Here is a 26,135-nt window from a genome sequence, read left to right as displayed (position 1 = left end):
ATGATCATCTCTAAGAATTAAGTTATCGTGGTATATACTACTCACATATGATACAGTACATCATGTCAGAAAATGCGACTGTTAAGGATATGTTAGAAGTTTGGTGACAGACTCTATAGTCTAAATCAGTGTTTTAAAAAGCGAGGGCGTGAGGCAAGGCGAGGCGTTTTACTTAATATAGGGCGAGGCGTAAGGCTCGAGACGTGGGGTGTAAGCCCTATAGATCTTTAAAATTTTAATTTATAATATAGTATAATAATATAATAACAAACTTTCTAATAATAAAAGAATCATTTTTCAAAATTATTTTTTTACCATACTATACGATTTACCCCCTAAAAGAAAATAATTAATAGCCATACTAGTATTATAATAAAAACATCACTCCATCATGAATAAAAATAAGATTACTTTCAAATAACTAAATTAAATATAATAATTTTGATACATATGAAAAAAGCATGAAGACCAATGATAAGTGAAAAAGTAAAATTTCGCAACGTATTTTTAAAAGAAATGTTACTAATATATAATTACTTTCACAGTTTTACCAAATAGAAAAGATGCGATACTAAAACTTGTTATTTGAGTTATTCTCAATCTTCTTATCTCTATAGATTAAATATTATTATGTATCATTTAATTATTCAAGAATTATGAGGGGCAACAATGTTAACTAAAGATTGTAACACATAATTTATGTAAGATCTGTTAGGCGAGCCTCGAGCGTTGGGCGTTGGACGTGCATAGGGCATACAGTCGGGCGCTTAGGGCGTAAGTCTTACAGGACTAAGCCCCACACTTGAGTCTCAGGGAGTTTTGCTAGAATTCCGCCCTAGGGCGAGTCCCAACAGAGTTTTTTAAAATATTAGTCTAAATATTTTAGATTTTGTGTGATTAGATAAGACTACTTATAATAAAAGTTAATGATATGACAGCATAAAGCAAATGTAAAAAAAAATGATGCACAACCCAATTACAAAAGCATTAAATTGAGCGAAATAGGATTTACATGACATAATTCACATAGTCATTTTCTTTTACCAATTAAAATGATAGCACCAAAACCATAAACCAAAATGGAGCCCCAAGCCTTGCTGCAAAAGGCCCAAATTGAACGAAATGCAATTGACATCACATAATTGATAAATGTATTTGGCGCGTGTCTTTCTATGAGTTTTTAAAATTATCATTTGTGTTAGATTTCAGATTCATATATATATATATATATATATATATATGTATATGTGTGTATCTCAAATACATAAAGTGTCTAAACTCAAATATATGAAGTTAAAATTAGGTGTAATTTATTTCAGATATAGTCTATCCAAGTGGATTCTCATAAATCTGGATACACAAACTCTCTCATGTGTCGTATATATGTTGTATAGAATGTACAGATGGAGTTTAACATGATAAATGAACTACAACTACCGGCCATGTTTAGTGTTTATAATTTTTGTAAATTGAAAGTGGATGTTGTTTTCAACAAAAGTGTTTTTTCTTCTCAACAGCAATGTCAAACACACTCTAAATGGAGATGATTACATTTGATTGTATTACTAGTAGCACAAAGAGCCTGGAATAAAAGAAGGTTGTCTGAGAATGGTTTGGTCATTTACACATGACTCCAAGCACATTTGATTTGTAATTGTGACACTATAATGATTGGAAGTGCTAAAAGTGGACGAGGTAAAACTAAAATAACACTGATAAAGTTATCTTAAAATTACAATCTCACGAAATTTGTAGGAAAGAATGAGCCTCTGCATAATAAAACAACAGTCCAAATATAATTAAAAAAAAAATTCTTTGAACCTAATATTAATATCAATAAGACTATGTATAATTACTACTCAATATCAGATTAGAATATTATCGGTACCCCCCCCCCCCCGCCTTTTCATGTATATCTTCAGCCTTCATCTCTCCTTTTCACATATTAATTAATTAATTGTTTCATTTCTGTTAATGTTCATAACTATGGTGCATGTTATATGATCGAGATAGAGAATATTGCATTTGTTGCAGTTTTAAGTTTTCAGTTTTGAATTATTTTAAGTCCTCTTTGATTTTAGCTTAAGTTAAACTACTTAAGTTTTAAGTGTTATTGCCTTTGTATTAAGGTTGCAGTTTCAAGTTTAAACGATTTTAAATCCTCTTTGGTTTTAGCCGGGGGCAACTCAATGTCTTAAAAAACGAGGCATCCGCCTTAGCCTAAAAATATGAGGGACTACATTTTTCAGTAATATTAGAATTATTATAAGTTTTTTTTAAAAAAAAATAAAAAATAAAATATATATATATATATATATATATTGTGTCTTTCAATTTATTTGTCTTACTTTTTTTAGTTCATTTCAAAATATTAAAGAATGATTTTTTCTTTTTTGTAATTTAAATTTAACTTTTCACATGACATGTGTAAGACCACAAGATTAAAAGTTATTTTGGTATATATATATATATAAATTTAGTTTAAGACCATAAAATTCAAAAATATTCTTTACTTTTTAAAAATTCGTGTAAAGTCAAAATCAGATAAAAGAAGAAAATGGATGGAGTAGCATTTATAGAAAAAGTTAAAAAATAATTCATTAAAAAGGAAAAATAACTTTACATCTAGTAGTGGGTTGATTTGATCAGAAAAGTAGTATACCTCCGACTGAATCAATATCGCGTTTACAATAGTTTCCGATTCCCCCAAGCTTAGGGGTCAATTACGGGGGTAACTGGTCGATCAACTCATTTCGGGGTTAACCTGTCAATCAACTCATTTCAGGGTTAACCTGTCGATCAACTCCAGGCTGATCAAAAATAATTTTAAATATAATAACACATTGGATCTTAAAAACCTATAAGTTAACACTTTAAGTATAAAAAATCAAAAGTTTAAGGTTTTGCATTCGTTTGTGAGTCGGACGACTGTAAATCAATTTTCATGTATGGCTCTCTTTTAAAAGATCACATTTAGGAGATTCAAATTTGAACACCGCATACAAATACGGTGCAAGTTTCATCAGCAAGGAGAAGTTGACTCAACATAAACAAAGGTGTTCATTGCGCTATGGGACAAGTAGAAATAAGATGAAGAAAGTCGTTCTTGAAAATTGTTTCAAGATACGACATTTATCAGTTTTTTTTCCTTAGAAATATTTGTTGTTTGTGTAGAAAAAAAATAGTGAAGTGGGAGTGATAAGGATAATATAGTCATTTTAACTTTTTATTCATGTATTAGTTATATATGTATTAATTATTCCACCTTCTACTCCACATAAATAATATAAAAAAATTCTCATAACTTATACATGTATTAGTTACGTGGATTTCAAATTTATTAACCAGATGTCTTATAAATTTTATACCTAAATAACTTATTTCTTATCTACATATTAAACGCCGTATAAGTTATACAGACTCTAATACATGAATAAGACTTGTTTTATACAACTACGTACCAAACAACCCTTAACACTTTGCTTGGATGGTTGTTAAGTATTATTTCATTATATTTCTAGTTTGTTTTGTATTCAGGAATGAATTATATTTAAGGTTCAATTTGTATCACATCATCTATATTGTATTCTAAATAAATTTATATTCCAATTATCCAACATACAAATTCATGATCATTCAATATTTGTATCCCAAACAGATTGTTTTCTAAGAAAAAATGTATTTCTAAACTGAATGGTATTCGAAAGTGTATTATGTTCAATATACAATTTGAATCACATCATATATATATATATCACAATCACATTTGTATGTCAATTATTAAGTATATATATTCACAGTCATTCAACTTACATCATAATCAAAATTAACAAAGTTGTATTCCAAATATATTTGTATTCCGATCTATATTATGCAAGAAGAGTAATGATAAACTGTTGCTTCAATTGTGTATTCAAAAATTGCTTGATAGACATATCAACAATTTTAAAAAACGATGATAAGTTGGTAAGATTTTGAATTTCAAGGACGATTAACAGTAGTGAATTGAATTCAAGGAAGAAGGAGGAGAATCAAGTCCCTATAATTATCAAATTTGTATTCCAAACATATTTGTATTCTAATTTATATTATGCAACAAGAACAATGATGAATTGCTGCTAAAATGCAATAAGTATAATTTAAGTATGAGTTTGTATTTCAACGAGATTTATTCACAGATCTATCATCGATTATGCTTCGAAGATCGATTATGAATTGACAATTCTATATTTCAACGAGATTCTCTGATCGATACTCTAATTTAGGTTTGTGCAGGAAGAACAATGAAGAATTACTACTCCAATTTTGCATTCAAAAATTGCTTCACAGATCTATTAGAGATTTTAAAATTTCCAGCAAAAACGATGAAGAACTGAATCGGTCTTTGAATTTCAAAGACGATTAACAATAGCGATTTGAATTCACGTATTTAGTGATATTGTATTATTCGAGGAAGGAGAAGAATCAAGTGCTTATTTGAGTCTCCCGTATGTAACGAAAGTAAGTGAGCAATTTCAGATTTTTTACCTAATTTGAAAGATTTTCTACCGTAATTTACTTTAATTGATTTTTTTGTATTTGTATCATTTTTAACGAATCATGTGAAAAAATACAGAAATTACTTCCATGACAAATCAAAATATAGCTATTTATTGTAAATAGTAAAAATATAGATAGGAGGTCATATTAATGCTTAACATTTGTTGTTTATAAAAACTTTCCTTAAATTTAATATATTCGAAGAATAATATGCATAGCTAACACTATAATAATTAGTGTATACATATATTCTCCTATTTGATATACACTAAAACTTATTTGGTCACCTGATTAGCAAACCTCAAATTTCTTGCTAATTAAAGGCTCAAATCAAATCTTAAGCAAGAAGGGCATACATTTTAGTTAATATTTGTATAATTTCAATATTTATATATATTTACTTGTTGCTGAAATATAATTTCAAATCACTAGATGTACCAAAAAAATTCAATATATACAAATATAAATCACATCAAAAGAAAATTTTAATCCCTATATTAATAAATTCAAAATTTATATTTGATTTTGTATCAATTACACAAATTATACAAATATAAATTATTAGATATATCAATTATACATACCATCCTACCTTCAGGAATACAAATATAACTCAATGCAAATACAATTCAATCAGATTTTCGTATTATGTAGAAACACAAAAAATAAAAACAAAAAAAAATTCAAACGATACATAAACAAATCTATTCGATCTTAATATAATTTTGAAACACAAAATACAAAACAAAAAAATCAATAAATATAAATACAATTCAATTTGTTCTTCGCGTAATTTCGGAACAAAAAAATACCAATAGAAAATCAATTGATATAAATACAATGGGTAATTCGTGAGATTTTTCCGTGATTCGAGAAATTTTTTCCGTAATTTATGGGATTTTTTTTCAATTTTTTTGTGTATTTATTATTAATTAAATTGAGAGTCCTATTTATATAAATATTTAATAGAACTATGCAAGATATAACCTGAATAGCTACTCAAACTATAACTACTCTATGCAATTAGCCAAACATTAGCTATTAGCCGAAAAGCCCAATCTTACCATAGAGCAGAGCCCAATTACTAAAAGCCCAATCTGAACGAAATGAAATGAAGCATCACATAATCGGCAAATCCAGCAGAGATCGGAAACTTTCTCGTCTCCTCTCCCTTTCATTGATGACACCACTACTAACTCCATCTACCAAAATCTTCTTTCCATTTTGCTGAAAACTATATAAGCAATATACGTCACCGTTACCCCCACACACTTCGCTCATGCGTGCTTACCACGCCCCTTTTAGCATTCACAATGATGATGGGACCCACTGCTCATGCGCGACACGTATCCATCCGCGCGTGGAGAATCCCTTGTTGGATGCGCTTTGCCCTAGTCGTCTGCGAACACATCCTTCTCTCTCTATATCCACCATGAACCACCACCGTACTCCGATCACCTTCTTCGATCTTCTTTCAAATTCTTCAAGTCGGCCGATTTGCTGCTCCTCTTGCCGATCTACTAGTTTCGCAACTTTTCTTTCTGAGGTAAGAATACTTGTTGAAGCTATTCTCATCGTATTCAGTCGTTGCCTTCGCTTTTGTTTGATGTGTAGAAACTTGATACTTTTTTCTAAGAATTTGTGAATTTGATTTTGAAGGATTAAAATGGAACCGATGGATATCGTTGGTAAGACGAAGGAGGATGCTTCGCTTCCCAAAGGTTTTCCTCCTTTCCTCCATGTTCTGTTTGATTATCTTTGAAACCTAATCATCGAGATTTTGAGCGGATGAATAGGGAGTAAGCAGAGGGGGATATTAGTTGTTTTTGGAGGGGTGATTCAGGGTAATTAAAAGCAATTAAATTTTTACAAGGCTGGGATATACTAGAAATTCATACAGGGATTCATGAAATACTAAGTGTGATGATACCTAAGATTGGAACTTGTGACCTAAAGCAGTTTTTGAACCCCTTTTACTGCTACCCTAGAAACTTCTCTTATGTCAAAGGAATTCAACCGTTTATATATAACCAATGAAATCTTTTTTGCCATATTTCACCATTCAATTTTCTTGCAAAAAAGGGTTCAATAAAACCTTTTGTCTCCCCTTAGCTCTCTCCCTGTTGAGTGGAATTTCTGATTTATTTTCTGAAGAGGGTAAAACTTAACTTGTCTGTGACTTAAGTGATACTAATTGCTTTTGCAAAGAATTCGATAATTAGAGTGATGCGATTGGTGATTTCAACTGCAAAAGCCAAATAGTGGTAATATTGAAGTTCTTTTTTGTTGCTTCTGGTTTCACCTTGTCTGAATTATTTTGTTTTCCTCATGAGTTTGCTATTTGGGATAGATGAGTGAGTTTGCCTGATGGTTTACTTACTTTTTTCCTTGATTCGAAATTCTAAATATACTGATAATACAATTTTCTCTTATCAGCAACTATGACAAAGATTATTAAAGAAATGTTGCCCCCTGATGTTCGTGTTGCCCGAGATACGCAGGATCTTTTAATTGAATGTTGTGTAGGTGAGTTGATTTTAGTTTGCCTGATCTAATTTTTTTTATTTTCTTTAAAATTCTGTTGATGTGTTGTGCTGTTACCAGTAGGGCTTCTAATAGCAACTATGCTTCTCTAGAATTTAAGGGGGACTAAGTGTTGGCCTGTGCTGTTGGGAGTAGTACTTACATAGGAGGACTATGGTTTAATATGAAAGTTTTGTGCTAGTTGTTTGTTAGCTCTTGGTTTCACTCTGTCGACACAAGACAGGGAATGTGATAAGCATCGGAAGGTTTAGAACATAGTTGGATAATACAGGTCACTTTGAAGGCATTCAAGTTCTTTTTTGAGTTATATTCTATAGGAAGATGACTCCTGGTAACTTAAAAAGTGAGACTTTTGATGAAACTTGATCATTGTTCTGTTAAACTAACTTATTCCTTAGATCCTTATTTTTTTCCTGATAAGGTAACCTATTTCATAATTGTTTTGTTAAACTAAGCATAACGATTTGTTACATGACACTACTTTTATTACTTATTTCTGCTGATATTTTTTCAATAAGTACATTTTCACTGATGTTTTGGCTGGTGATTTGTGTTTGCTATTTCAACAGGATTGAAGTCTATCCTATGTTCTTTCCTTCTATTAGATAAATATAACTTCATCTCTTTACATTCCTTAAAATTAAATCATAGCTTGATTTCATATTTGAAGGATCTTCTTATGGTGGTTCTGATTTTAATTTGCATGGTATTCCACCTTTCTTTGTTCTTGTGCAGAGTTCATCAATCTTATCTCATCAGAATCAAATGAAGTTTGTAATAGAGAAGATAAACGAACAATTGCACCAGAACATGTACTCAAGGCCTTAGAGGTACTTCTTGATCCTGGAGTTGCTCTATTATGTTCATCATCATCATCTTGCTCTTTTTGCAATTCTCTTCTGTTCTCAGCTGCAGTCACCATAAGCATGAGTTCATTTGAAGGTGATTTAAAGAATTTCAAACCTAGTTCTCATCTGAGGTCACAAAGTGGCATGGTACCAATAAGAATGATGTAATGCAAACCTTGTTAATTAGTTTCATGTTTGGTTTGGTATGGTAGTGATGTTAGGCAACATCAAGATCACACTCATGCTTTAAGTCTCTAGCAAAAACTTTTCACCATGAAACCATGGACCAGTTTTAGTTTTCATTTCTTAAATACTTCTATAATTGTTACTGTTGCATCATTATCGTAACAAAAATAAAAATAAAAATGATAGTGTTAAATAACAAGAGAACTTAATTAAATAGTTACTTTAGGTCAGATTTAATATGTTAGCCCGTGAAAATTTGTTCTATATCCTACCCACATCCTGGGAATGATAAACACTTTTGGCTTTCAGGTTCTTGGCTTTGGGGAATATACTGAAGAAGTTTATGCTGCATATGAACAACACAAGTTGGAGACTGTGGTACGTAGGAGAGCTAGTTTCTGTCTTCTTACATTGTTGGAAATTGGAATCTATGAATGGCCTAAAAGTTAGGATGTATGAAGGATCCTTTTGCTGTTGTAACAAAGTCATTTATTCCTTTTCTTTTCTCACCCTTGGTCCAAAACCTCTCTGCATGTGGCTAGAGCTAGGCGACATTTATTTTGAATTCAAATAAGTTTTGCGACCATGTGAAACGATTTAATGGTGAAAAAATCTTCATTCACGATTGTCCTTTTGCTTTGTGTTTCTCCCATAGGACACTGTGAGAGCTGGGAAGTGGAGCAATAATGTAGCTGAAATGACTGAAGAAGAAGCATTAGCTGCACAACAAAGGATGTTTGCTGAAGCACGTGCGAGGATGAATGGAGTTGTTACAGTTCCGCCCAAACAGCAAGACCCGGAAACAGAGCAAAAATTGGACTGCTAACTTAGGGCGTAGTTTTTTTCTGTAGGCAAGCACCTCTTTAGTTTTTACAGTTGGTTTCTCTTTTATTATGTACAAAAAGCTCCCCTGGCACTTTTGCCTGCTTGTGAACTTGAGTTCAATTTGTACTCTTTTAATTATGTCTATATTTTCTGTAATTAATGAATTTTCTTCAGAATAGTCTCTACGGCCTACAAGTGCTTTCAGTATATTTTTTTTATTTGTCAAGAGTGGGAATTGCTGGGGCTCTTTATCATCAGTTGGCCCTTTCACACTAATTGGCCGACTCAGCCCCCACCCAGGACCAATGTGATTGATTGCGTTGGGGTTTGCATCTTTATTACTTTTACCTAATAAAAAAAATAGTCACAGCACTGAAACCCATTAGGTGACGAATGATGAATGTGATGGTCGCTATACACTTATTTGGTCATTGTTGTAATGGCTTTACAACTCAACTTAGTGGTCATGGCAATAACCTAGGGTCCTCCTTGTAAGTTGCCTAAATTGGTGTTTCCTGTGTACTTTGGATCCACCATTATCCCTTACTGACTTTGTTTCTACTAGGATTTGACTCATGATTTCCTATAGTGATTCACTCACTTCTTTGACTGCTAAGTCGTGCCTTTGGTGCTCCGCCTTACTCGGTTTTGGTGCAAATCTTTTACCCTTCCAAAGAAGGGAAACTAAGAATTCAAACATTGATGAAAAAGCCTTCGCTATTTAGGCCCACCATATGGTTGGCATTTTTCTCTTTTCCTGCAAAAAAGAATGAAAGAGGAATAAGAGAATTAAATCCCTTATTAGAGTGTCAGTTTTGATGCACTGTATATCGCAGGTTATTGTGTCTTGAGTAGTAACATAATATTTCATCTATTTTTCAACGTTTCAGAATGTGTGTGATTACATATCTGAGGCAAACATCATTAGTGGTGTGCAGGTTTTATCATACATGAAGCAGAAGGTTGTGTTGGGAGGATGTCTAGTGTAAATAGTGATGCTTCTTTAGTTCTCTCTTTCACTGTGATTTTTGTGACCACACTGTTTTTGTTCAGGTCAAAAAAGAGCCAGTCAAGCTATTTTTTTCTCACCATACCCCACAAGAAAGTGAAATAACACATCTTATGTCTCCCTGAGATTCCTTTCTTTATTTCAAAACATTTACCTTTCTCTCCTCACATCCTCTCAAGCCTTCACCTTTCCCTGTGCTGTGTTATACTACTCCCAATTCCCATGACACAATTGGTGGGGACACTTGTGTTTTTCTTTATCAGATTCTTATTTGTTTGAACAAAGTAGTAGAAGAAGCAAAACAAATAAAAAAATAAGATAAAGAGAGAAAAAGAAAATCCCTTGAATAAAGAAGTAGTAGTAACAAAAATCTCTTTGCCCCTCACTCTTCCATTACTTTAAAGGTGCATCTCCTACTCTTTTCTTAGATGAAGACAATCATGGCAAAGAGTTTCCAAGACTTGTCCTCTAAGAGGCAGTTCCACTGGACAGCTAAAGTCAGCAATGAAGAAGAAGTAACATCAAAAGATTCATCTCCAAACAGAAATGAAGAAGGGAAAACAGAGAATATAAAGGTACATTCTTTCAAGAATCCTGAAGTTTCAAACACCAAGTCATCAACTTTAAACACCATCCATGAAAACAAGGCTGAGGACAAACAAGAATCTTCTTCAGCAACTAGGAGGAAGCTGCAGACAATAGCAGTAGCCAGACTAAAATCTGTCCTAACAGCTTTCGGGCGAAACAGGTCTAACTTCCAACAAGGCCTTGGAACCAGAGTTGTAGGCACTCTTTTTGGGCACAGGCGTGGACATGTACATTTTGCATTTCAAAAAGATTCCACCTCCCAGCCAGCCTTCTTAGTTGAACTAGCCACACCTATAAGTGGTCTAGTCAGAGAAATGGCGTCTGGATTGGTCCGAATCGCGTTGGAATGCGATAAGGAGGAAGAGAAAAAAGTGTCTAGACTCATTGATGAGCCTGTGTGGAGGACTTACTGCAATGGTAAAAAATGTGGGTTTGCAACAAGAAGAGAAATTGGGGCAAAAGAAGTGCAGATTCTAAAAGCAGTGGAGCCAATATCAATGGGTGCTGGTGTTTTGCCAGGGAATGGTGAAGAAGAAAGTGCTGATTCTGGTGAGATTATGTATATGAGGGCTAAATTTGAGAGAGTTATTGGATCTAGAGATTCAGAGGCATTCTACATGATGAATCCTGATAGTAATGGAGCTCCTGAACTTAGCATTTATTTGCTAAGAGTTTAAGGTTTATCACTTATTAGAATATTAGATTAAGTCCTTTTCTTTCCTCTTCTATCTTGAAGAGTTTAACTGAATATATTGAGATCTAGCAATGTTGTATGTTTTTATTTTCTTTGTTATTTTGGATAACAATGGGTTACTGTAATCTTTTTTTCTCTTTCTTGGGTGGAATGGAAAATATATGTTACCTATAAATGATTGAATTAGTGCATGATCAGATAAGACAAATATTTATTCTTTTTGTCTTCTAATTCTCTGTTGATACCATGGCATTTTGTGATGAAATTCTTGAATCTCTTAGCACTAACACCCCTTTACTAATTGTGATGACAAAAGGGGTTTGTTATTCCTTTTGCTTCTTTTCTTGACTGCTTTTTTCTCTCTCAAATCTTTAGAGATTTGCTAGGTTCCTTTTTCTGGCAAGTAACTAGATACAATACTAGATAAATTCTGATCCAAAGGGTATAAAAATTGCATGTTCCAATCATTGGTTTTGGTGTCTAGACTTGATCAAAGTAACATGAGAATCCCAAGAAGTTAAACTATTACTACTACTACTAATAAAGCTCAATCATAGAAGTTCTCAAAAGCAAAAATCAACTCAAATGACTGACATGTTACTCAGCTTTCCCTTTACACCATTAGAAGTTTCAAAATTACCAGATTTTTCCATCTTTTATTTGACAGACATATCCATTATCAAGGATGTGTTTAAAAGCTAGATAGAGAAGGTTAAAAAGGACAACATGATACACTAAACTCTCGCTACGCAAGGAATCAACGGAAGGGCTTGAATTTGTGACCTCTTGATCATACAATGACAACTTTAATCGCTGCGTCAAGATTCATTCGATTGAGAAGGTTAAAAATGGCAACATGATACACCAAACTCCCACTACTCCATGAATCTAGGGAAAGGCCCGAATTACATTGGATGTACGTACACGTAATTACTTTGCATTTCTTCAAGAAACTGTTTTCACAGTTTGAATCCATGACCTCTCGATCATATGACCACAACTTCTATTGTTGTCCCAAAATTTTATTTAGGTAAATATGTCCATTTGCTTGCCTCAATAATGTTCTGACCCCTTATTAATGACTAATAAATGAAATAATAAAGGGGTAGGTAAACTATGATGCTATTAGAACAAAAGCTGTATATATTCATTCATTCAAACAAAAGTTTTGTTTACCGTAAGTAATGATTCTTCTCCTATTTTCAAGGCTTTATATTCATTTGTTTTATTTGCAATATCCTTTATACAAAGTGAAAAAGATAAGGAGGACATCTTAGTGGATGTGTGATGGAGTACAACAATCAAATAAATGAAAATATCAAAATTAATAAGATTACATTTTCACAGTAGCCGAGGTTTTCTTTTGATCATGTTGTTATCATTATTCAAAGTTTCAATAGTTGTTTATTGCATTATTGGCAAATCCACTATTTAAAGTTTATAGATATTTAGACGATTTCAAGTTAATAAATAATAATAATTGAGTTCACAGACACATATTTAATAGATTTCTTAATAAAGATACAAGATCAATGCAATAACTATTAATTCCCAAAAATCCATATATTATGATTTGAATCCGCGGCTACTTAATCAAATCAATTTTTTAAGCTCAAAAAATGCTGAGGAATTGTTTTTGTCTTTAGTATGTCCCATCTAATCATGTATAATCATTTGCAAATTCAATTGCAATTTGCTAGATAATGAATTAAGTAGGAAAAATATTAGTTACAAAAATGAAAATCTCAAGGATTTTAGAGGTCCTAGCAAGATATGACAGTTTAAAGTACGTAGGGTATAAACATTATTTTGGGGTATGTTATGATTATTTCACTCTGTTACTAATGCTTCAATCATTAGGAAAGTAGAGTGCATTTATTTTAATTATTGCTTGCTAAATATACCAATATTTAATTTGTTAACATTTTCTTGTTTTTTTGTCTATCACGCAAAAATAATTTTCCTTAGCTAGTTTCACATCTTCATGAGGCCTCGTCTTGCAGGACCGTTGTTAAAAGAGCATTCAGACATTTAGGTAAAAAAATAAAAAAAGAATGAAGATAACGTTCGATCGTGGGATATTATAATTCAAATCTCATCATAAATTTTAAAAAAAATAATGCTTAATTGGTACCTAATTTCATCTCATAATGTTTAAATTTTAGTGACAGAGTTATCTTATACCTTTTGTTGACACAAGGTAATAAGTAACGAAACAACATTCGTAATGAAGTCAAGGTCATCTCATATATGGGAGTTGCCTAATATCTTTGTTGATGCGGGGTAATAAGTACAGATGAAATAATCAAAATACGCCCGAGTTGATCCAAATACAACACTATTTTTCTCTAAAAAGAAAAGAATAAACAGGAAACAACATTCATAGTGATGTCAATTTCAATGGGTTAACCAACTTCTGATTAGGCTTACACTTGGTAGCCTATATTTAGCTGGATAATTTTCTAGCGTTTGATTCATTCAAGTCTTATCGTTTCCAGCTAATTTTCTAACGTTCATTTAAATCTTATCGTTTCGTCTTCGATGCTGTGTTTAAATATACTTTTGAACTATTCAAATTGAGACAATTTACCATATATTACCTCCCAAATCGTTCAAATATGCCCTCTAATGAGCAAAATAACTCAAAAATTAGTAGACTATTGTGGAGAGACTAAGCTCTATTTCAGCGATTGGACTCTCTTACTGCGATTAGCTCCTACTAGTAAGAAGTTGTTCCTGACCCAGGTATACCCTTACTTTACTAATTAGTGCTCCAAAACAAGGAAAAATGAGTCATAGACAAAAAAATAAATAAATAAAAATGGAGCTTAAGTTACCTTATTCTTCTTTCATGTCCAAACAGAACTTCTCCATATTTCTTTGACTGCTTAAACTCTGAGAAAGTATGTAGAACAGATATGTAGTTGCTTTGAAAGAATACCAGGATTTTTTATCAGTTAAATCCTGGTGTGAAGCTCTTTTTTCTTACTTTTTGCCTATTTAAACTTTCTTGACTAGTGCTGTTCCAATTTTGTTTCCCCTCTAAGAAAATTCATCATTCAACAACATGTGTCCAAAAGCACACTAATATACAGAAACTTGAAGCAAATGTGCTTCAAAATTTTCATAACAGAAAAAACAATGAAATAATATTAATAACATGACTTCAATAAGCCCAAGTAATCTGGAAGAAAAAAGACAAAGAGAAGTCATAAACAACTAGAGATTTAATCACTGTTAGACAGTTAGTCTGTTGTCTAATACTAGTGAATGAGTGCTCCTCCATTGCCTTGCTCCGGTGTGACAAATGATAAGCTTGATTGTGAACCGCCGCTAGCTAGACTGGAATCGCCAAGTGATCTGCTTTCCTTAGTGCTTTACATTCTGGCGAGCAAATCCTGGCTGAGTGGTGCAATTGAATACATGCGGCCCAAACATGAACACAAACCAGAAACATGGATATGCAAGCTGCATCAGTTTGCAGAAGAAAGAAACTCAAAGGTACACTTTTAAAGCATGATTATGAAAGTTGGTTGTTGTGCCAGTGAAAAATGTAGATAAACTTCTTGTGCCAGAGAGACTAATGTTTTTATACTATTGCACTGAGACGGACTTAAATGGAGTGACATGGACGGTGAGGATTCATATAGTCAACTTCACTTGATTGGGATTGAGGAGTAGTTGTATCTGTTTTTGATGTTGTATGATGCTATGGATTTTCAAGAAACATCTAATCTTTTTCTAGTAAGCTAAAATTTAAAATCTATTATTAGGACCATTGTTCACTTACAAAAGTTCATATCTAACACATGAGTAAAGAATTGATGAACTATTCAGCCAGGTGAAGTGAATGTAGAAGAAGATATGAAAATATACTTGAAGAAGCATGCATGGATAGCCAAAAACTTGACAAAATAAATGCCATGTGAAATGAAAGTAGAAAATATCGAATGTACCTGGAGAAGCATGGATGGAGCTGCTACTGTTTCAGTATTAACATGGCTTCTGGTCTTTCTACCATTTAAAGTGACAACTGATGGACTGTTAGCTGTTGTTATATCCCAGAAGCTGCGTTTTTTTGCCGTGGGAGCTGGAGAATGAAACCGATGACTTGGACTCTTCAAATGAACATCATGTGGTTCCCTTGGCCGCAAGCTTGCCCTTGTAACAATCCTTTTTACACCACCCACTTGTGTCCCTCCTGCTGGTTTTGCACTCTTTCGTGACAACTCACGGATCGTATCATCTTTCTGCTTTATCTGCAATACATGATCCTTTTTCAGTCTCTCAATTTCTGCCTCCAATCCCTTAACCACCTTTTTTAGATCTCTAACTGGGTCATCTGCACCTTTTCTCTTTGATTCGGGGGTAAAACAATTTCCAGCCAAGAAAGAGGGTCTTGCTTTCCGTTTTTCATTTGGCTGAGCAGAAGAAGGTGCTGGTGATAAGATAGAGGAAACTATTGATGGGGCAGGAGAAGAGTTTGCAGCCAAATTTTCCTTCTGGATAGTAATCAGCTTTTGCTGCTGATGAGCCAAACGCATTCTCAATTCGCGGTTCTCTTTTTGCAGCTCAAGCAATAACTTGGCCTGATCTGTTTCAGAATCAGGCATTTGCATTTCCTCATGTGCATCATAAGCCTGCACTTGGTAAAAGGAGATATTAGGATGATAATGCATCCTTAAAATACTGAAAATAATAGATGCTTCACAGCTAATGTATTTGTCAACTGCATCTGCATGTCATTACGGACTGCTCTGGCATTAGATGAAAAACATTGAGTTGGAATTAACTTTTAGAAGCATTACTATTCATTCTTTTTTCAAACTCATGATACTTCAATGGAGATAAGTAGCATTACACACACTGCAATGAATGTACACCTCCTTTTAAGGCACTGTTTACATAGTATGATAGCAAGATGCAGAAAGATAGTATGACTGAAGAGGGCTAGAGATTTTAGTATCTAAAAGTAACTTCTAAAATGACACATTCATTTGAAGCAGTACACGTAGAGAATAATAAATCAATCAACCACACCTTAATTCCAAACTAGACATTGCATCGCCAAGGCAAAAAATCATGATGACCAATAAAAGTATTTTACTTATGATGACAACCAGACCTCAAAAAACAATGCCGCGTAGTAGTAGTTATCAGTTATCTAACCTTTGTTCGGATCTCTTTTGCTCGGTCAGCCCAGTGTAGTGTGTTTTGGGTTTCACCAAATGAAAGATTACTTGGGCTAATATTGGCAATCATAACGGTGTTACAAGCACCACCCAGTGAATCCTTGAGTAGTTGAGTGAGCTTAGAATTCCGATAAGGAATGTGCTTTTTTCCCTCAACGAGAGCATTGATGCAGCTGCTCAGCGCGAGAAGTGACTTGTTTATGTTAGCACCTTCAAGTGATCTCAGGGTTCTCTGATCAGTAGCTAGAGCTCTTTCTGAACCCGCAAGGTCAATGAGTGAAAGCTTTCCGACTCGGTTTACAATGTTATTTGAACTATCTTTGACATGGTATTCAATCACAACCTGTGTGTTGAATAAAAAATCAAGAAATGGCGGTGGTGCTGCATGAATTATAAATATGGCAAATTTGCAATGACCTGAAGAATAGCATGAGAGCGTGAGGACGTTTCATTGCAGCGGGTGGGCTCTGTGGTTCGGTTTAGGTTTCCTTGTTGGAGCAATGCCATTACCTGTTTCCATAAAAGAAATACAGGTAAACAAAACTTTGATTCAGCAACTAATACTCTACTATGACCAAACTAAAAGAAAACAAGGATACATACTTCATCTGTGGAGTATGCTCTATACTGTGTAAGCCCTGCTGCCACTATACCCTGCATTATAAGCAGTGTGAGATGATCTTCCTTTTGCTAATTTCTTTCTATATATGGAAATCTCTGATCAGAAATGCTACAACTACTAGTAGACAAGTATAAAAGATGGGACAACAAAAGAAAATTATCGAGCAGTAAGCAGTTTATCCATTTCAGAAACAAATGGCAATCACTAATGTTTGTGAAGCTGATCATTCTTTAGAAATAAGCAAATACCTGTTTATCTTCTCTTAGGACTAAAGGCCTCCCAGGGGACAGTAAATCTCTAACAGTTTCATTGTAGACCTCTAGATATGAAAGATGAACAACATGATTCCCATCATAGCTCCTTTGCCGTATTTTGCTAAAGAGATCCTTGATTGCTAAAACCATTACCCCAGGATTCTCAATTGTACCGAGCATTGTGTATGTCTTTCCAGCACCTGTGGCACCATAGCAAAACACAGAACCATTTCTTCCCTGCAGAACTGCTTCCACAAGCTCTGCTGTTCTGGAAAATACAAAAATCCAAATGTTCAGTTCTATCTACAGTTTAATCAAGGAGGAGTAGACTTAGGTAGTTTTACCTCTGATAGCAAAAGCTTGACCTCAAGAAAATTAAAATAAAATAAAATCCCCTCTCATCAAACAATCCATTAAACCTCACAATTCTGTTAAGCTTTCACTATTTTGACAATCAATCAACCAATCCTTATGACTCATTACCATGTATGGTCTGATAAATGAATATATTCATTCCGCTCTATTTAGGTCCATTTTATTCCAATAGTTCAGTGTAAAAAAAGCCTTAACGAGAACACTTAGCCTACCAAATATAACAACTAGGTAAGGTCTGCTAGACAGACAATGTCCTCAGTCAGAAGCCTTAAACTAACAAATACCCATACCTCTAAAATGCAAATTTTGAAGCTTTTGGACCTCAAGGGACTACCTACAAATGACACTGCAGGCACAAACTTATCAAGTTGCTACCACGCTAACATCAAAGGCTTTTTGACATTAAAAGATCTACAAATGACACTGCAGCCACAAACTATCAAGTTGGTACCACACTAACATCAAAGCCTTTAAGAAGTAAAAAGATACTACACACGACACTGCAGCCACAAACTATCAAGTTGCTACCACATTAGCATCAAAGGCTTTTATAAACAAAAAGATAATTACGAATGACACTGCAGCCACAAACTATCAAGTTGCCACCACACTAACATCAGAGGCTTTTAGACCTTAAACAGGTTCTACAAATGACACTGCAGCCACAAATTATTAAGTTACTAACACACCAATATCAATGGCTCATAGTATTGACAAGTTTGACAATTGTTGTTTTCTTGATTAATCGATCATGGATGAATTGGTGAAATCAGCAGAAAGTTATTAAAATTGTTCCAACTCACGTTGTGGAATAAACATCATGCTGAGTAGCAGTATCAGGAAAGGAAGCATCAAAAGTAAAATGGCGCCCCCTGAGCCTCTTCAGCCTAAGGTAATCATTCTCAGTGGCGAATTCAGTCAGATAAACATCTCTTCCATCCACTATTTTCACACAACACCTGGCTCCAGCTTCTCTCTCCTTTCTTGAAATTGGCCTTAGCCTTACAAAAACAAGAATTCTACTACCACCATCATCACTGCCCCCACCCTTGCTAGCTGCTTTCTCCGAAATGGTATCTAACTCTTGTACATTTTCTTTCACTATCCTTCTAGTTGCCCTAGGTTCTGTATGTGGCATTGTTGAGCTTCCCAATGAGAGCTTTCTTGCCACAGTACTCGACGCATTCACCCTTTTTGGGTATGAAAATCCTACTATTCTGTCACCACCTGCCACCACCGCGACATTTTCCTTCCCATCATCCAACCCTGAAGGTGGCGGCGGAGCCACATAAGTTCTTGTTACAGTTGAACTATGCATAGTGTTCTCCCTCATCACATGACTAATTGGCTTTGATTGTTTTTGCTCTTTCTCAGCTCTTCTACCTGAACTGACAAGGTCTACACTAGGGTGACTCGATAATCTTGAATCTTCAGGCTTGACAGATTGATTCTTGATAGCCGCAGAGCCTTGCTTTTGCTGTTCATACAAAAGGGTAAGTGCTTTCATCTTCTCTTTCAAACCATGGTGTGGATTCCTCAAATTTCGAGCCATTTGGGTATCTTCTTGATCTGTTCTTGGTCTAATTCTTTGATCATTCTGCGGCTGCGAGTCAGTTATCTGAGATCTTGTGAAAACTGGCATTCTATCAAAAAAATCTCACAGTCCCAAACATGCCCTTGCTGATTCCCGAGTAACCCAGTAGCTAAAACTGTTTAGATTGCAAGAAAGTTGACAACTTCCAGTGAAAATTCAAAGATTCTTGATAGAATCGAAGCTAATTAGCTAAATTGGGTCTCGAGTAAACAGAAGAAATGAGAAGTTGGGGAAAGAGGGAAAGAACAAGATCCTGTATATTGGGGGATTAACATGAACCGTTGATTTGAGAGAGATCGACGGCTGACAGTAAACCAATTTTGAAATTATAGTAATTTGTAACGGTCATATTAAGTGTCAGATTGTGAAAGGTCCGTTATAAACAAGTATTGGGGTCCATCACGGTAAATCTTCACCTTTATTTATTGTGAGATACCTAATATATTAAAACTGATGATAATTATATTATAGGGTAGAATCTTTGACATCGTAGTTCATCAAAACAGGTTGAATTAATTGAGCGTGTGATATTTTAAATGAAATTGAGTTTCAGATTAAAATTATTTTTTATATATTTTCTCGATCAAGCTCAATGCACAAGACTTGCTTGATGACTTGCTTGATGTGATTTTGTGTAATTCGAATTTCCTGGTTAACACAAACTCCCCATATGAGTGAACTCTTAAATTTCATAAAGTACAAACTAGTTTTACCTTTTACCTTTTGACCTAAAAAGGAAAACTAATGATATATTTTTTTCTTGCTTTTGTATTCTTTTTGTTAAACTAAAGTGCTTGTTTGCTGGTAACTGTGAACTCCACAAGTCAAAAGGCATTTCCTGTGTATTTTCTACAAGTGGGATAGATCTAGTCCATGTGACATGTATGACAGGATATTATTTTGTTAAAACAATATTTTTCACACACTACAAAGCATTTTTTGTCCAAAGGGAAATATATTTTCCAATAATATGACCTTGGTCCTACCAAACACCCCTCGTCAAATTAGCTTATTATAATTTATAATTATAAAATGTCATGTTGCACTTTATTAGATAAGATTGAGCAAGTTGAAAAGGTGAGGGGAAGAATTAGGTGTAAATTTGTATAGTAATAAGGTGATAAAGTTTTAACTTTCAAGAATGTAGCATATTTTGTGAAACTATCATTTATCATATTAGTTTCAAAATCATAAAGAATTAATAATAAAAGCATATATGAACATGATTTTTGGATAATAATGAGATAAATTTTGAAGTTCAGGGATTTGATTGATTATCAACATTCAACACAATCAATCAAAATTACTAGATTATGTATAGACAAAAAAAAAAATCGACCTCAATAATTATATAAAATTAATAAATACAAGATGTAGAACTATAATATACACACTTATATTTTAATTATAAGTCATCAATATATATTTATCAACTTAACTTTTAACCGTTGATATTAAATTATTTGCTTTAGTGTCACCATTCTATTGTCAATTTCTATGGAGCATGAAATAAAGGACGATTTGCTTTTACCTTCCTAGTAAATACAAAATAACAACCGGAGTTTGCTATACAATACCCACATGTTTTGGGCTTCCCTTTGCTAAAACTAATCCTTGACTAACGATATGCAAATAAAATAGTAAAGATTGTATATAGCTAGGTACCAAAACCCCAAAACTATTTCAAATGTTGAATGAGCCACTTACGTAAATCCCACTAGTTTAAGAGTTAATTACTAGATACATTCTAGTTTGTAATATGACGTATCTAGCTAGATTTTGGTGTGTCTAGATACATGTCTGTGATCAAAATTAAGTGTAGTTTTTTCCAGATAAATTGTATCCAAGTGGATTTGTATATATTTGGAATACATAACAAATTTCGTTCGCCTCTCTCTCATCTTGCTCGCAACTCTCATATGTATCTAATATTCTAGATACTAGCGAATCATACTAGATACATACATGTATCTAGGATACATTATAATCTCACTCGCCTCTCTCCCTATTTTAGTGTATCTAGTAGCAAAATTACATGCACCTACATATACCTTCCTCAATATTTTGGTTTCTCCATGTTGATTGAATTGGATGAGTTTTGGCCCATATAAGTTTACTGAACTTGAGTTTTGGCCCATCTGAGGCCTTAATCTGACTGTCTAGCTACGTCTAGTAAGGACCTTAAGCCCATATAAGTTTTAGCCCATCTGGCCCATATAATAGCTTCATGTTTAGAATTCTCGCCAAAACCCTCCTCCCTCCGCTAAATCATCTTCTTCTTCTTCTGCATCTCTTTCTCCAGCAAACTCTCGGTTTCTCTTTCTCCGACGATATCAACTGTATGTTCCTTTTTCTCTTTTCTTTTATTTTCAACTGTATATATTCCTTACGCTGTATAAATATACCAAATCCTTTTTTTCCTTTGCGCAATGGTTTTCTAGTGGTAAAATACAGTATTTTGCTTTTACAAGTTTCGCTTACCTCGTAATATCTCAAAGAGTTCAAAGTTGTGGTGTTATACTAATTTTTTGTTTAAAAGTACGAATCTTTTTATTCAAATTGATTTATTAGAAGAACCTGTATGTGTTGTGTTATGCAGTTCACCCGCCGTTGAGTTATAAATTCTCGACCATGGCGGAGGTTGAAGAAAACCCTAATATAGTTGTTGCGGAAGAAGAGTCAATTAAGAAGAAGAGAAAGCGAAAGAGAGACAGGAAGAACAAAATGGTTACGGAAAAGGAGACTAAGAAGGAGGAAGAGAACGAGGAAGGGGAAGAGGATGATGAAGAAAGACAGGAATTGGATGATGAACTGAAGGAGGAGATTAAGAAAGAGATGAAGAGTGGGTCAGGTATTATGAGTTCAGAGTTGTTTTCTTCTGTTGAAATTTCTGACCCCACCATGAAAGCAATTAAGGATATGGGATTTGAGTACATGACTCAGGTAAATTACACGTTTTTCTTTCTCTAATTTGCATTGCTTATCCTTATCCTTAATGGCGATGCCAGTTGTTTATTAGATTTTCTATTTGCATTTTCTAGTATCTTTTCATAAACAGATAGTAGAGAAGTGAAATATAGAAATTACTAATGAATTGAACGTTGTTTCAAAACTTGATTAGATAAGTTGATAGTAATTTACCCATGAGCCACTTGACTAGATAAGTAGATAGTAATTTGCCTATAAGCCACTTGATTTATGTCTCTATTTTGGGTACTGAATCACTAACACTCATTGTTCTCATAAACTTTCCTATAATTGTTTATCTTTGGTGTTGAAGATCCAAGCCAGGGCAATTCCTCCTCTTCTGGAAGGTAAGGATGTCCTCGGAGCTGCAAGAACTGGTTCTGGTAAAACACTAGCATTTTTGATTCCAGCTGTGGAGTTATTATTTCATGTCCATTTTACACCACGTAATGGAACTGGGGTGGTTGTTATTTGCCCAACAAGAGAACTGGCTATACAGGTAAATACCTAGTCTTCCTGGTCCATCCTTTTTGCATGTTTTCCTTTTTAGTCTTCCTGCTTTTTGTTTGTCGGGGTGGGGTGGGTCAGGAAGGACGACTATATGCGGTTAGTTTATATGGCTGATCTCCTTGTTTGCATAATTCTTCTGTCCTATCAAACTGACCATCTTCACATGTTTTATCTGTCCTCAAACAAACTTGACTTCTCTTAAATATTTTTTTGTGAAGCAATTCAATTTCATTATAAGGTTACAACAACAAAGATTTTGTCAGTCCAGAATACAAAAATCCATATAGAAAGAAGTGAGAAAATCCAGGAAGGTGTCAATGTTATTTACAGGGGAATGGTTAGCCCAATTAAATAGAAAAACTAGCCTTAAGAGAACATATTTGAGTTGACTCCCCATCAAAACATCTCATATTCCCTTTTGCCACCGTATACACTAAAAAATACAAGTGGAGACCATGTTCCAGATCTTTCTGATGGGATTTTCAACTTTCTAGAGGTTCAACTGACCTAAGCTTCTCTGACAGTAAAAGGCATCTACAAGTTGAGACCATAAATAGCTAGGAACATGTTCCAAAAATGTAAATTATAGTTCCAGAATACAGACTAATATAAAGTTGGTGCTGCTTTAGAATTTATGAACTTGACGTTGACATCTTAATAACTAGAAATTAACATTTTCACGGAGCAAACGTTAAATTAGACATTTTTAAAATCAAAATCTAAGATAATAATCTATCCAGACGTTTTACTCTTTATACTGTTGAGGTCAAAATAGGTCTAGATATGGGAAGAATGGAGTAGCTTGTTCTATCCTTATCTGTTAAAGATAATTAAGGTATCTAGTTTTTACTTTCATTGAAAATCTGGGAATAAAGATGCATGTTTGAGTCTTCTACAACTAAATACATAGAGGAACTGGGATAGCTTTAAGTTCATTAGCATGGATGAGTTATTCTTTAGAGCCTTATTGATCCTTATAACAGTTTTAAATCTCTCTTGCTGACTTCCTGTGGGACTAATACAATTAGTGTGAAATGTGTTGATTAGTAAATCACTTTTATCAACATCATTTTGTCACAGTACACTTTTGTCCAGTAATAGCTTGTTGATAGCATCTTACACACAGAAAAATTACTGCATACAGAGCCGTTACAAAAAAAGTCCCAATTCTTGAAGATCATATATATTACTATCACAACTCACAAGTTTTTGTGGGTTAAACTAAATTGAGTTTGTTAATTAAACTATGAAAGTACTACATTGATTGACAGTGGTTGCCCATTTTAGTGTGTGTGTTTCAAAGCTAACCCACAGTTTAATGACTCAGACGCATGCTGTGGCAAAGGACCTTCTCAAGTATCACTCGCAGACTCTTGGGTTGGTTATTGGTGGTTCAGCAAGAAGAGCAGAGGCAGAGCGTATTGCTAAAGGGGCTAATCTCTTAGTAGGCACCCCTGGTCGACTACTTGATCATCTTAGTAATACCAAGGGTTTCATTTATAAGAACCTTAAGGTACTTAGCCTTTCTAGTGGCTCGCTATTTCTATTTATGATGTCATTTTTTAGTATGATATATTTGATATCAATTATCCTCAAATCCCGCCTATGACTTCATTAGAATTTACCTTACAAGTTATTCATAGCTTTACTTGAGCCTGTGTCCAAGGATCAGTGTGGTTTCTGAAATTATTGCTTAAACTTGCAGTGTCTCGTGATTGATGAAGCTGATAGGATTTTGGAAGCAAACTTTGAGGAAGATATGCAACAAATTCTTAAACTTCTACCAAAGGAGGTAGTCACCAAAGTAGTTGTGTTACCTACTTATTGCATGTTTGGCCAAGCTTAGTTTATTTTGAGAAATAATTTTTTCGAAAAAAAGAACTTATGGTGAGAAGCAATCTGTGTTTGGCTAATCAATGTAAAAAGCTCTTTTGAGCAACAATTAGTCTTTGACCAAGCTTTTTAAAAAGTGCTTGTGAGTGTATTTTATCGGAAGTGTTTTCCAAAAAAGTACTTTCGGGGAAAGACTTTTTTTTTTAAGCTTATGAAAAACTAATTTCTGCTACTCCCAAGAACATTTTGTTTTCTCCCAAAAACTTGGTCAAACACCTCACTTCTTAAAACTAAGCACTAGCTATTAGTCTTGTGAAAACTATATAGCTTTGTGAAATTGTTATCCACGGTGATAGTCAATTTTAAGATTAAAATAAGTACGATTTCCTGCATAAGGATTTCTTAGTGATTTTAGTTAAAACTAAGTAGAGTACAAATATGCATTTTGCTTGCCCTTGCAGGTTCTCAGTATCATTTGTTCGGTAATGTAATTTCTAGATGTTGTTACTCTGAAACTTGTGTATACAGTCACTATGTCTTGTAGGTCATTGCATGTCTTGTTTCTCAGTTATTCTTTGTATGTTCAACTATTGGTGTATTTGCTATTTTGAGTTAAAACTAATATGCTAGTTGCTGCTCTACAGGGGAGGCAGACTGCTCTCTTTTCGGCCACACAGACGAAAAAGGTATTTTAAAGCCTCTAGTTTTTCAAGTTCATCCTAGCTGAAAAGCAAGTAGTAAATTCCTGCTTTCAAGTGCATTTGTCTTGAACATTAAACATAATTTTTAAATAGAAAAGAGATAGGGATCTCCATTAAGAGACTGCTGGAAGTAATTCATGTCATGTCATATATGTTAAAAAATTTCTTCCTGAATGAAGCTACATTATCTTGTGAGTATTTGTGCTAGTGATTTTGGTGGCTAAATATAAATTTATGGTAATTTGATAAAGTGAAAAACATCGACGCATTAAATGAGGTTCGCTGAGATTTGTTCATGTTTTTAGGTTGAGGACCTTGCACGCTTATCTTTGACAGCTCCTATCTATATTGATGTGGACGATGGGAGGAGGAGGGTATGTACAAACTAATTTGTTTCCTCCTAGCATATGTTTAATTCAAGATCATGTTGTAAGCCTGTTTGAGTATATGGTTAATTCAGGTCACGAACGAAGGGCTACAACAAGGATACTGTGTTGTCCCTAGTGCCAGGAGATTTATTCTCCTTTATTCATTCTTGAAGAGGAACCTGTCAAAGAAAATAATGGTTTTCTTCTCATCTTGCAACTCTGTCAAGTTCCATTCTGAACTTCTTCGCTATATCAAGATTGAATGCCATGATATTCATGGGAAGCAAAAGCAGCAAAAACGAACATCTACCTTTTTTGATTTCTGCGATGCAAAGAAGGGCATTCTGTTATGCACAGATGTCGCCGCACGTGGTTTGGATATTCCTGCTGTGGTATGTTGCTTCTCCTCTTATCAAAGCAGTCTGTTGTCTATTCTTGGCTGGAACCTGTATATGAATTTGGGGGTTGGGGGGGGGGGGGGACCCA

At 34.1% G+C, this 26,135-nt stretch overlaps 4 protein-coding genes across 6 annotated transcripts in view; 3 read left to right on the top strand and 1 right to left on the bottom strand.

Annotated features, from left to right (window-relative positions):
• Nucleotides 1-5,597: 5,597 nt before the first annotated feature.
• LOC102598701 (protein Dr1 homolog) lies at nucleotides 5,598-9,151 on the top strand. Its single transcript, XM_006345001.2, has 6 exons — nucleotides 5,598-6,085; nucleotides 6,199-6,260; nucleotides 6,976-7,065; nucleotides 7,819-7,913; nucleotides 8,427-8,495; nucleotides 8,773-9,151. The coding sequence occupies exons 2-6, from the start codon at nucleotides 6,206-6,208 to the stop codon at nucleotides 8,941-8,943; spliced, it is 480 nt and encodes a 159-aa protein (XP_006345063.1). The 5' UTR covers nucleotides 5,598-6,085; nucleotides 6,199-6,205; the 3' UTR covers nucleotides 8,944-9,151.
• Nucleotides 9,152-9,876: 725 nt separating this feature from the next.
• On the top strand, nucleotides 9,877-11,408 carry LOC102598361 (protein MIZU-KUSSEI 1). The gene has a single exon (XM_006345000.2). The coding sequence runs from the start codon at nucleotides 10,380-10,382 to the stop codon at nucleotides 11,214-11,216; it is 837 nt and encodes a 278-aa protein (XP_006345062.1). The 5' UTR covers nucleotides 9,877-10,379; the 3' UTR covers nucleotides 11,217-11,408.
• Nucleotides 11,409-13,629: 2,221 nt separating this feature from the next.
• Nucleotides 13,630-19,540, bottom strand: LOC102598036 (kinesin-like protein KIF18B). Of its 3 annotated transcripts, none has more exons than XM_015307684.1 (7): nucleotides 18,480-19,540; nucleotides 17,296-17,569; nucleotides 17,029-17,079; nucleotides 16,843-16,935; nucleotides 16,403-16,768; nucleotides 15,190-15,873; nucleotides 13,630-14,701 (listed from the first exon to the last, which is right to left on the bottom strand). In XM_015307684.1, the coding sequence occupies exons 1-7, from the start codon at nucleotides 19,316-19,318 to the stop codon at nucleotides 14,603-14,605; spliced, it is 2,406 nt and encodes an 801-aa protein (XP_015163170.1). In that variant the 5' UTR covers nucleotides 19,319-19,540; the 3' UTR covers nucleotides 13,630-14,602. The 3 variants fall into 3 exon arrangements, with proteins under 3 accessions (XP_015163170.1, XP_006345061.1, XP_015163169.1); XM_006344999.2 differs by having other exon boundaries at nucleotides 13,630-14,635; nucleotides 18,480-19,539; XM_015307683.1 differs by lacking the exon at nucleotides 13,630-14,701 and having other exon boundaries at nucleotides 14,728-15,873.
• A 1,942-nt stretch (nucleotides 19,541-21,482) lies between these two features.
• LOC102597715 (DEAD-box ATP-dependent RNA helicase 51-like) overlaps nucleotides 21,483-26,135 on the top strand; it is a 7,579-nt gene continuing 2,926 nt past the window's right edge. The window contains exons 1-8 of the mRNA XM_006344998.2: nucleotides 21,483-21,609; nucleotides 21,870-22,213; nucleotides 22,551-22,736; nucleotides 24,075-24,260; nucleotides 24,453-24,539; nucleotides 25,225-25,266; nucleotides 25,587-25,655; nucleotides 25,742-26,041. Coding sequence (XP_006345060.2) covers nucleotides 21,498-21,609; nucleotides 21,870-22,213; nucleotides 22,551-22,736; nucleotides 24,075-24,260; nucleotides 24,453-24,539; nucleotides 25,225-25,266; nucleotides 25,587-25,655; nucleotides 25,742-26,041 — 1,326 coding nt within the window. The 5' untranslated portion in view covers nucleotides 21,483-21,497. The remainder of the gene's footprint in view (nucleotides 21,610-21,869; nucleotides 22,214-22,550; nucleotides 22,737-24,074; nucleotides 24,261-24,452; nucleotides 24,540-25,224; nucleotides 25,267-25,586; nucleotides 25,656-25,741; nucleotides 26,042-26,135) is intronic.

Source organism: Solanum tuberosum, unplaced genomic scaffold (assembly GCF_000226075.1).
Source record: "Solanum tuberosum cultivar DM 1-3 516 R44 unplaced genomic scaffold, SolTub_3.0 scf00062, whole genome shotgun sequence".
In the NCBI taxonomy this organism is placed as follows: Eukaryota; Viridiplantae; Streptophyta; class Magnoliopsida; order Solanales; family Solanaceae; genus Solanum; species Solanum tuberosum.
This window is presented reverse-complemented; position numbering and strand designations above follow the sequence as displayed.